Source organism: Chrysoperla carnea, chromosome 3 (assembly GCF_905475395.1).
Source record: "Chrysoperla carnea chromosome 3, inChrCarn1.1, whole genome shotgun sequence".
Classification (NCBI taxonomy): Eukaryota; Metazoa; Arthropoda; class Insecta; order Neuroptera; family Chrysopidae; genus Chrysoperla; species Chrysoperla carnea.
In genome coordinates, this window is record NC_058339.1 from 10,110,025 (window position 1) to 10,123,291 (window position 13,267).

The 13,267-nt window shown below is 26.6% G+C and overlaps 1 protein-coding gene across 1 annotated transcript in view; it reads left to right on the forward strand.

Annotated features, from left to right (window-relative positions):
- Window positions 1-759: 759 nt before the first annotated feature.
- The window catches only part of LOC123295737 (gastrula zinc finger protein XlCGF53.1-like), a 50,625-nt gene continuing 38,117 nt past the window's right edge, over window positions 760-13,267 (forward strand). The window contains exon 1 of the mRNA XM_044877180.1: window positions 760-1,215. Within this exon, the coding sequence (XP_044733115.1) occupies window positions 981-1,215 (235 nt within the window). The 5' untranslated portion in view covers window positions 760-980. The remainder of the gene's footprint in view (window positions 1,216-13,267) is intronic.

A 13,267-nucleotide genomic window follows, 5' to 3' on the forward strand; every position in this document is an offset into this window, starting at 1 on the left:
ACACTAGGATACTATACAATAATACTACTTCCACAATCCACATATATGTTGATGGTGCTTTTACACTCTTCTTCTGATGGTATATGCCACGTGGGTATCGTGCATAGTGCCTGCCCTCTTCTTGTTACAATCGATGGGATATATAATATTAAATATTTGCGCACGCAACACAAATCCCCACTATTATTATAAGGGTAGTATAAAAGCAAGATATTTTGAGGGTTGATTTGTAAAAGCCGCTCTGAAGGGTTGCAGACCACTTTAGTTTAGTTCTGTTTCTCATCTGTGGGGTACTTTCAGTGTCTCTATCTTTCTTATACTAATCTATTTATTACATTCTCTATCCTTTTTATATAATAAATATATTTATAATAATATTTAATTAAAATTTAAATAAGTTTAAAACGCGATTAGTTTTTAAAAAAAGTATAAGAAAAAAATTATTTGAAAACTAAAAAAAAAATAAATTGGTTGGTTATCTCGAAATAAATAAGTGCTGAAAATTTAAAGTGTTAAAATTTCTTTATCAAGTGATTAAACAGTAATTTTTATTTTTAAATGGAACAAACTTTGATGCGACTTACTGAAAACAAAACGAAAAAAAATGTTAAGTTTAATGTGAAAAATTAAGTAAATAAACTTTCTTCATGTATGTGTAACATTTTAAGTTAAAAATTAAGTCGCATTAATTTTTGACAATAACCCAAAAAACCTAAACAATGACTAAAAAATCACAAATATTTGGGAGTTAATTTATATTAATTCCCATAAATAAATAAATAATAAAAACAACAACCAAAATAAATTCAACAAGCACATGATTTTCCGGATGACGAAACGGAAAACCATATTTTCCGATACGCAACAGATTTGTTCGTCATCGCGGAAACTATTGAAACCGACCTTAAGCCGTATAAAGCGTCGTAGAAGGAGACGAAGTCGAATTTGATATTTGATATTAATAATTGACATCGACGAACATGCCACGGTGTCTTATGGCAAAAAAATGGAAAGCATATCCATGGCCAGATCGTGCCGAGGATCCTACTATCGATGATGACGATGAGGAAATTGATGTTGTGGGTGATTCTCCAGCATTAGAGAAAAATACATCATCATGTTGGGGTCCATCCAGTCCGACGGCTGGAGCTACGGCTCCAAGTCCACCACCTCATTCGCCTGAAGCAAGTCGCGGCACAACAATACTTTATAACGGTAAGTCAAATATCTGTAAATAAATAATTTTTATTTTTCCTCTATGAAACTCCTTTTTTCTTGACACATTGACATCAATGACTCGCAGTGCAAATATATATAAGGAAAAACTCTTTTTTTATATTTTTTTCCTCTTTAAATAAAATATTTAAAAAGATAAAAGAAAAATTAAATATTTATAGGAAAACTACGCATAGGTCGCACAAAGTAATTTTTTTTTTAAAAAGATATAAATGAAACCTTACAAGAAAATGTTTTATTGATCTTTAGGGAGTCACATGTAACCAATAAGTTTTCTGTTTAGTGTATTTATATATAAATGTATATATGAAAAGAAAATATCAAATATAGAAAACTTTTATTTAAACTTTAACAAAAATCTATTTCGAAAAATATTATTATTATTATTGGAATATGTTTCTTTATTTGTCAATTGTTTTTTCTTTCATACGAATTTGCTTCATAAAATTTTATCAAATAACAGCACACTTAAATTATGATTTGAAAATTTATAAATTTATTTCTATTGAAAAACCAGCACAAAAAACTTAACAAATAATATAAAAAGAATAATAAAAATAGATTTTATCAAATATAAAACTCATTTTCTTGGACGGCTTTTTTCTAATTTTCTATTATTTTTTCTATATAATTTACAAAATATAATCTTAAACAGTTATCTATTATCTTGACTTTCCATCTATACTAAATATTTCGTTGAACTGATATCTTAGAATGAAAATAGCAACAGCTATTATTTTAATACTATATTCTATTTACTTATACCCAAGAGTTAATGCCTGATAAATAGCAAATTGCCTGATTAATTTTTATTCGAAGGAGAGATAATGTAAGAATAACTTGAATTTCTTTTAATTAGTTAAATCTGGCTTAATAACTTCGAAGCTTCAAGGAAATATTTGATAAAATTGAGTAATTTTTGCATTTTAACATTTTATACAAAGTTGAATGTCAAAAAACTTAAATATATACGTAATTCAAATGTACAGGCAGGCAAAATATTTTAAGAAATTATGAAAATTTTATTTGAGGAATATTTTAATCAAAAATTATTAAAAATTTACTGTCACAGTACTTTTTGTCCAATTTCAAATTAGAAAATTAGATTTAAAAGTTATCAAAATATAGGCATATGATCCCGTTTTGATCTTGTTCAAAAATTATAGAAGTATTGAGGAAAATAGTTAGATAATAAAATGGTTTTGTTAAGAATTCAGTTAAAGAAAATTACGTGCTTACTAATTTATTAATGTTATTCGAATTTTAACTTGATATCCGGCTGCAACCCCCAATAAATCGTATTGAAAAAAATTGCGTTCCCATTATTTCATAACCTTTGAAACTATCAAAGATTGAGCAATTAATAGATACTCAAGTAATCAGCAACGTGTTGTTTTTAAAAAAAAGGCTTAGCCAGATGGTACTGAAACATTGTCGTATGTTTCTAAAGATTTGGATTAAAGATTTAAAAATTAAGTGAACTAACTGTTTACAATATGCAGAAGTTGGCTACTAGTTTTAGATCGAACATAAAAGCTTAATAAAATTACAATAATCTAAGCAGATTTTTCTCTTAAGTGCAAATGGTTACAATTCAACCATTGTAGATTCTAAATTAAAAAAATTATTGCTATGCATTTTTATTTATTATAAGACAAGAACCATTCGTTCATCGTTATGAAGAACGTAAGTATACAAAAGTTTATAAAAGTAAACAAAAAAGTTGAAAGTTCTTTAGAAAGTGGTTGATTACAAATATAGTCATTTTTTTATATAATGAAAAGATTTCAATCAAGTAATATTTACTTGAACTCAAGAAAAAATATATTTCTTGATTTTATTGTTTTTGGCTACAAAATATTCTTTTAGTTAATAATTTGATCTATTTTCAATCGTAAATTATTATTTCCTAATTTCAATTTTTTTCTTTCCTTCTAATTTTTTTAATTAATGTAAAAAGAATTAAGAAAAAATAAAAATTAAAAAACAAATAAAGTTAAAAAAAAGAAGAAAAATTGAATCATTCATTTGGGAAAAGTATAGACGAAAATCAGTTAAAGGAAAAAATATTTTTGGTTCAGGAGTGTCACGTTTTTTTTACTTAAGGATGTTCCAGCATGGTATTTGCAGTTTCTATGTTAAAGCAATGGTACAATTTTTTTTTCGACAGAATTTAACGAAAAATTAAATTTAAGAATTTAATAATGCTTACTATTAATTCCCAAAGTTTCAGAAATTTTGACCGTTTAAAATGGGAAATAAATATGCCAACGTCCCAATTTCGATCAATTTACGTCAAAATTAATATCTCGAAAGTGAAAATTAATTTCTAAATTTTTTTTTTAGAATTGTATTGTATAAACATTTTTTTTCTACTTTTTCTTCAATATATAATAATATCATAAAAAATAGTTGGAGAGACCGGACATTTTACATGCTTTAAATGGGACATGACCCTCAAAATCGCGAACTTTGTCTTTAAATATCTCGCGATCTAAACGGTCAAAAATTATGAAATTTTAGGAATTCATAAATAAAGCTATTATAAACCCGAGAAAAAAAATTCGGCCAAATCTGTCGAAAAGTGATTTCATGCTGGTACTACCTTAAATACTTGAATGAATGATTTTTTAGAAATTGGACAAAGTTGAAATTGGGAAAAAGTCAAAATGATTTTAAACATGAATTAAATTATTAGGAAAAACTTTCTCCTGATTCATTATATTTTTTCCTATGAGTACAGTGTCATTTAAAATAAAAATCAAATCAAAATTCGAAATGATAAGAAATATTTCTAATGAAAACTTTTCGTTCTATTTCTATGAGACTTTTAAATTCATAATTTTTTGTAATTTTCAATTTTATTTCAAAATGTTTTTCAGTTTATTCCTTGCCCTCTCAAATTAAGTAAAATAAAAAATAAATAGTCTAATCTAATTTGATCCAAAATAATAAATTCGTGAGAGTGTTTATAAATTAAAATACTAAAAAAAAAAAAAAATAAAATAAAATAAATTATATTGGAATTATTACAACAAAAATGTATATGCTTTAATCACACCAATAACTCAAAATAAATCTATTTATTAATCCGAAGAGAGTAATCAGCAATTTAAATATATTATGTAAAATAATTTTTTTTTTTTTTTGTTAAATATATGAATGAGGATAAAAATATTTTTTTTTTTATAATTTTGTTGTTGTATGTAATAATAAATAAAAAACAAATCACATACAACACATTACTAAACAACAACAACAACAATGTAATTAATCATTTTACACCCAATGTGTGTTGTTTTTTAATACCATTTATAAAAATAACAAAATAGGAATATAGGATAGCAAAAAAAAGACAGGAAAAAATATTTTTGTATATCCCTATCCTATTATTATGAATGTGAAAGTAAGGATGTTTGTTTGTTTCTTTATTTGTTACGCTTTCACGCAAAAACTACCGAATTTGAATGAAACTGTACAAAAATATAGCTCATATATGAGAATAACACATGAGCTTTAATTTATAAAGATATATTTTTAAAAAAAATTAGGAAAATTAAATTTAATCTGACATTATTTCTGCTCCATCTATGATCATCACTTTGAATTATAAATTAAAGATTTCTGTAAAAATTTAAAATAGTAAAAGTAAAACAATTCATGACCATCTTTTCTGATATACTTAATGAATTGTGAATATTTTACACTAAAAAAGAATTAGAAAACTATGCGTGAATTTTAGCTGCGTAAAACAATCCCTTCGAGTGTTCTAGAAGAGGGATACGTGAGATCAAGAGAGTTGGAGGCTATAAAGCAGAGTAATGCGGGCGAATATTAAGCTAGTTTATTATAAATGTGAAAGTAAGGATGTTTTTTTGTTTGTTACCCTTTCACAAATTTATTCTGACATTTGACTGCTCCATCTACGATCCCAAATTAAAGATTTCTTGAAAAATGTATAATAGTTAATGTCAAACAATTCATGGCCTTCTTTTCTGACTTACTCTTCTTTTCTGAATTATGACTATTTGACACTTAAAAATATTCAAAATTGTGCATATTTTAGCTGTCTAAAACAATTCTTTCGAGTGTCATGGAAGGAAAATCAGTTAGATCGAGAGAGGTGGGGGGCTATAAATGGGTTGGTTTTACTTTTTAAGCCCAGTAAAGTGGACGAGTGTCAAGCTAGTGGAGTAGCAATAGTAGCACTGATTATGTATGGATCATATTCTGTGATGTGTTTTTATATATTATTTATTATTATACCTATGATATTGCTATATATATAGAAGCACAACATATCACTTATATAATAAATAAAACAATTTGTTACGTCATTTTAAATAGACTTTATATTATTAAATTAATATGATAGCAATAATATTTGTTCAAATATAGGTTGTTGAAGAAAAAATTTTATTATACTTAAACACCAAATTAAATTATTTATCAATAAAACAAAAAATTAAACGTGATAAAAATTTACTAATATCTTCTTATAATAGATACACCCTTAATGAAATAGGAAAAGCTAGAAATACTTAGGATATAGCTACTTAAAAAATATTAATTGTAATATTAAATTTTAATAATAATATCTATATCGAATAGTTTTGCGTAAATAAATAAAAAATTTTGGACGCAGTGTTCTCTTAGTGTAGTTTAGAATTGTATTTATGAAAAATGAAGTTGAAAGAAAAAAAATTGTTTTTCAATAATGACTAATATTGCATAAAAAATAAATGAAATATCCATTTGAATTGAAAAAAAAATCCCGAAGTTTTTATAAATAAACTTCGATTTTTCGAATTATCTGCCGTTGCGACGGCTAATTATCTTTCTTGGACGGAACAATCTTGATATATCTTTATCAATGGTTATTATCTTATACCAGCTTTCCTATCCCATGCCAAATGTATTATAATCAAATATTAAATTATTTCTTAAAAACAAAATAGCGTATATATAATATATAATAATGGGGTTTAACCTCTGTTTTTCTGACATATACGCCTATAACAGAGGCCACATACATCATTATTTGTTAATCTTTATTTATTTAATTACAAACATATTTACAATTTCATTTTGATGTGGCTGAAGTCGGTTACTTCGTTCTTATCCAAGCGACGACAATGTGATCAATTCTGCACTCCCATTAATTATAAATTATTCACACTGCCGCTGCCTGGATTCGAACCCGCAACCTAAGTCTAAATGGACAAACAGTCAAAGGCAAACGCCTTAGACCGCTCGGCCATTTAGGCTCTAGTAGAGGATACTGTAACTATTAATAAAAAAAAATAGCTCCTGTAATTTAATGCTGGAAAAAAAAAACTATATTATCTGTGTTAATATATCCACTCGAAACAGTATCACTTTGTATTTATTTCTGAGTACTGGTACTCGAACACAATTACTCAAAATAAAAATATCATTCATGTACTCTATTCATAGGTGTAGGTTTGATACGATAAAATTTCGATAATTAGTATATTTTATATTTGGTCAAGTATGTGTTTGGTTTGTATAATAGGGTTGCTGTTTTTTTAAATATTTCTATGGCCTCTCCCCACAATATTTCCGTCTACCTCTTCAGTTGAATTATAAATTTATGTATTTTGTTATTTGTAATATCATTTTGTTCTTTTTTTTTTCGTAATAAAACCATGTATATTGTATGTTTGGGTTGTTGTCTATGAAAATGAACAAACTACCTATTTTGATGAATCACTAGTGGATATCCGGATTATATGATGTTGACATGTCATTCACGTCATCATGTTATTTTTTTTTCTAGCTTTTTGTTATTGTTATTGTTATTGTGGTTGTTGTTGTTGTTGTTGGTTTTGTCTTGAACTAATCTAATGTGTTGCTTACATTATTAATGGAAATAGATAATTCTAATGTTCTGATTCTGAGCTTAAGAACGTTCATTTATCAACTTTGTTTTGCTATGCGCGTTTATAAACAAAAGTTTGAATAATTATTAACTGTTAAAAGTTTCAAGTACAGTTAAAGATTTTATTTTTGAGAAATATCGATTTTTTTTTTCCATTTAGTCTCATTTAGTCTCATGTAAAAATCTTTTTTTTTTGTCACTAAATTAAACTTAAAATTTAACGAATTCATGCGATTACAGTATTTAGATTCTTACATCATTTAAAATTCGGTATTGTCATACTTTTCATATTTCTTTAACTCTCATGAATGTACGCTTTTTACATTGCGTTGTAAAAAAATCATGTACTTTTAGTATACTTTAGCAAAATATCCAAGTTATTGTTCTGGAGATGGGACTTACTTCCCATCATGCCCACATTGTCAGACGACTTGCTCTATACTTGGCACCAAGTATGAACAGTTAAAGTTCTTGTACTTTTATGGACATTGCATCAGAAAATTCTACTTTCATGTTTCAAGGTTTGTTTAAAGTGTGAGTTTAGAATCCCATTGCAACTAAAAAAGAGGTATTGATTTGATCACGATCAAATTGCGTTTCAAGTAAAACCAAAAAAAATCAAAATCGGTTTATCTGTTTAGGAACTACCCTGCTACCAATGAATCAGCCATGAATTTTTTAGCACCTTTATTTATAAATGGATGTATCGATTTTTATTTTGTTTGATTGATAATTTGATCGAGAGTGTTCCTAGCTATGTTTCAAGTGCGACGTATGGGCTCCGTACCCGAAACAACTACAAAATTGCTGTTTCGGGTACACTTCAAAATATTACATAAATTGAAACTTTGCATACTTATCAAGGACCGATGACAGTACAATAATTTATCAAAATTGTCTGATTTTTCTTATCAGAATCTTCAGGTCAAAAAAGCAATAAATTCTGGTGGAAACGCAGATAAGATTCCATAGTATTCATAAATTATAGGGTTAAAAACTAAAAAGCACGCTTTTATGGCTAATTGAGTTAAAAAGTAGAAATTAATTCTTATAATTGTGCTTTTTAAGAAATTTTGTTATTACTTTACTTTTACCAATATCAGACAGCAAACTATTTACAATAATTGAAATCTAGCACCCCACACTTTTTTGCGAGTAAACTCAGTTTTAAAATTTTCTACTTTTTAGTTCAGTTAATTACAAAACCAACTTTTTTTAACCGACTTCAAACAAAAAAGGAGGAGGTTATCAATTCGACTGTATTTTTTTTTTTTATGTTTGTTACCTCAGAACTTTAGACATGGGTTAACCGATTTTGATGATTCTTTATCTATTTGAAAGCTAGTGCTTTCCGTGTGGTCCCATTTTGATTGATTTCTGATAACGACATCCATGAGAAATCATAAAAGTCTTAAATTTGCATTAAGTATACACAACAAGAGGACGAATAACTCAATATCACGCCAACCGATTTCGATTATTCTTTTTTTAGTGAAAAATTAGTTATTGTACCTCATATTCACTAAAAATCGCAAATAGAAAAAACTTTTAACAAAAAGAAAACCGACTTCAAAAGAAAAACTTTTCCAAAAGAAATTAAAATGCACTAAAAAGTAAAAAAATAACGATAATATAATGTAGTTAAAATTGTAGCAAACTGTTTTGTCAGAGTTGTTTCCTTGGCTGACACCGACTCCAAAAATAACAATAATTTTAACTATATTATATTATCGTTATTTTTTACTTTTTAGTGCATTTTAATTTCTTTTGGAAAAGTTTTTCTTTTGAAGTCGGTTTTCTTTTTGTTAAAAGATTTTTTTGTTTTTTTAAACTATTATTTATTTTAAGTTTAAACTCCTCTTATAATAATTTTGGAAGTATATCATGAAATGAGACACAATCTAGTAGTTATCGAACGTAGACTATGTTCAAATCTGTTTACAATTTACTTGAATGTCACATAAAATCGGTAATTCGGTAGAGTGTATTGCTATAATATCAGTTATTTATAAAAAGGATAAAAGATTACAAATCTTTGTTGCGAAATCAAATGTTATTTCACATATTTGACCTGAATATTTTTTAATAAGAAAAACAAAACAATAAAAGCCTCTCTTATGATATTATTATTATACCTCTAAATACATTTTTTGGATTATTATCAGAATATTTTTCAATATTTCATTTTAAATTTGGCAATAGCATGGTGCAAATATTTTTATTATGCAAAGTTGGCACAAATATTATGTGACATTTTAAGATTGATATTCATGTTTGTGTGTAAATTTGAATAATGCCTTTTCATTGTATACTGCAGTATAATAAAAAGCTACAGGTATTTATTATATAAATTGAATAATATACAGTTATATAACAACATACATGTTTGTTATCAAGTTAAAATTGGAAAAAGGTTGTAGAATTGCCAAAAAAAAGAAGGGAAAATGTAGGAAATAGTAGTAGGTATTGATTTATACATTATAAATATATCTTTATCACATGGTACTAAAATAAAATGAAAGAAAAATAAATGTAGATATTTAGGTAAATCATGTGATTTTTTTTATCCATCATTATTTTTCATGGCGTTAATATAATTCCAGATAAAACTTTAGTTTATTCGATTATATATTTAAGCTGAAACCTGTAAGGCATTAAACGCAAATTAGAAAATATTATGACGCCTTCATCGCTTATTCAAAATATTTTATAACTTATAGACATCGTAAAAGTTAAATAGAGTTAATAGATAAATTTTAAAAAATAAAAAAATCGAACCAGGTACATAAACCAACGATTGAAATGTTGTTTGCAAACCAGTTCAAAACTCGGCTTCTTCTATCTTTTTTGAAACCATTTTGAAACCAGGGTTGAAAATTAACGCTTCCTATTTAACTTACGCATAATAATGGTTAAAAATTCTAGTAATGTTTATTAAAACTTTTATCGCATATGAAAAATCAAATCTTTTAAATTTTGAGATTTAAGACTAAATATATAATTATTAGCATTTCCATAGAAAAATTATGTTTTTCCGACGCTTTCAATAAATTGAAAATTTCTGCGTAGCTTCAGTTCGAATTTTATTGTTCCAAACATTTCAAAAAGGCAATTTGAGTGAATGAGACAGTTTTTGAAGATGCCCACATGTGAACCCAATAGTGACCCAAATTAAAATTCTTACTAAATTTTTTGTTGTCAAAAATTATTTTATAAACCGATTTTATACATACAAATATGATATGCAATATACAACATTGTAAACAACATTTCGGTTAAATATTATATATTTATGTGAGTTAACACATATAGTTCTTTTTCTAGCTTCTTAGCTTGAAAGTCAATATATAGGCTATACGACCATATTTGCATGTATTCATATATATATATACATAGATTGGTAAATTACTACCCAATAGTTATTATCTATTCTATCTAGATATGGAATAGTAATAATAGTAGATATATTATATACATATAATTTAGCATCATCACATATTATGTTACCCAAACAAACTGTCAACTGCCATTCACAATCTTTCATAGTTTTCAATCAATTCTGCGGCACAATATAATCCTGATATATAAAAGACTGCCTACCTAAAATGATATTTACGTACACGGTAAGAAATTTTGCCAATATCACTTTGTAACTATTGGGCGTGAATGCAAAACTGTATGGTTTCCATGATTTTGATTAGCTATAAAATTTTAACATAGGCGATTTGATCATTAAATGTACCGGAACATGAGCAACAGTTAGGGTGAATAAGTTTATGTCAGTAGGAGTGTCAGGTCCATACTGACTGGTGATATCCACAAAATTTCTGGAAAAGTACTTTTTAACACTGTAATTTCACTGATGCAACTAATTTCATAGATAAAATTACATAAAAGTTTAAGTATAATAGATAAACACGCCAAAAATCATAGTGGAAAAAACAAGTGGCATTGCGGCACCGAAAAGCAGAATGGCAGGCCAAGACAAAACTGTCGAGTTGAACTCACTATTTATTAATATAAGTGGCGCCAAAGGTTTATCATACCTTACAGTATTTTAAATAACGGGAATCTATCCCTACATTATACTAACATTGTTATAAACGCCTTACATTTCTTACCGTGTATATACCATCTATGTAGAAGTAGTTTTGTTTTTGTAAATTTATTAACTTGATTTTCAAATCAACTTTTTGATTTATATAAATGTCTGTGATCATTTCAATTTTTTTTAATTTTATTTTGTGAATGATTTCGAATTTAAATTGTTTTAGTCGATGTTTTCGACATGATGATAGTTATAGTTGTGACGTAGCTTTAATCTACCGAAAATATTTTAGATTTATTACTAAATTTGATAAAGTTTGTAGAAAAAAATTCATGCAGTTGCTTTTGGGTATTAGCAAATTATTAATAAATATGAAAAGAACCGTTTAAATTTCATAATTTTGTAAGTTTTGAAGGCGTCATGAAATTTGGTGTCATAAGTAAAGAACTGGGCGATTTACAACGATTTATTCGATATAGTTTTCGACAATCCTTTTCTTCATAAATTTCAACCATTTTATTTTTGTTTTCGGTATTAAGAATTGAAGAGGTGGAACATATTATAGATAAACTACATACAATTTCTTCTGAATCCTTTTTGAATTGGTTAAATAATTTTAAAAACCCATTAGTATCCAATTAATTCGATTTTATTATAGAATAGATTAAACGTTTTAAATGTGCAATAAAAAAATTTAAATTACTCCAAAGAAAAATAGCGATTATTCTACGTAAAACATATTGTACAAGAACTTAAAAACACATCGATAGAATTAACATATGTTGTGAGACACGAATTTAAATTCAATACTAACAATTTTACATACATTTTGTATGCGTTCACCGTTTGTTTTCAATGCAAAAGAGTTTGATGATGGTGGAGAAAGTAATGTCAAATGTAAAAAAAATTGAACCGACGGTGGGCTACATAAATTGATTCCTTTTGGAACAAAAGATTTTATCTGAATCTGTTTTTTTAATAATATCTATGATAAGATGATACGTGAAAAACTATTCCAGGAATAAATTATAAGAAAAAAATCAGAAGCAAACACTATTCTAAGATCAGTTTTCGAAAAAAAATCAACCCGTAAAAACTTAATCAAACATATCCTTCTTCTCAGGACTATTTTGTCTCGCAAGGGTTGAATAATACCAGGGATTTGAATAAAATTTTATTAATACCTTTTTGATTAACAAAGTTTCCAAAAATCACAATAAATTCCTTGGTCATCGGGCTTTTTATTATTATTTTATCGTTCAAAGTTGGCTGAAAAAATTATGAATTATATAGGTTATCCTTTTCAATTGGATATTTCTATATCAAAAAAAATTTAGAGAGTGTGATAAAAAACTATCAAAAATATTTAGACAATCTTGTAGTTTATAATAATACCATAAAAATATATGGTAGTCGATGATATAAAAACAAAATTTTAATTTAAATATGAGTTCATTGAAGATCCAACATTTTATGAATAGAGACGACTATAGTTAGAGTATTGATGGTTGAAGAGAGATATCTATATTATCAAAGTTATAAGCAGCACTTGAACACAATATATTATATATTTTTGTAGTTTCATGGTATTGTTAAGCTAAAAATAACACTTTATTTGACTATAAAGCAGCTATTTGGTTTATATGTATGTACCGTACAATAAATCAAAAGCTTTTTACAATACTGTAGGGAAACAAATACCATGTTTGAAGTTGTCGATACATGAGCGAGGTAAAAGGGAAAAAAAGTGAATATTTGAAACTTAATACACTTTTATGTTTATTAATTTATGAAATCAGTTTTATTGATCAAGATTATACATCTAACAAATTGAATATGGAGGAACTTAGAGTAAAAACCTTCTCTCATACCTACTCTTGTATAAAATAATAATGTTCGAATATAACGGGTTATAACACACACAAGTAATAATAATTGTAAAGTTTATATATATAATTTCGCTGACAGCAAATATTGCAACCTTATTTTATGTTTTCCGTTTTCCGATATAAACGGTAAAATTGCTACTTTTTGGGTGATTATATTATGCAGTTGGGTGGTCGGTCGGTCGTCCGTCGGCT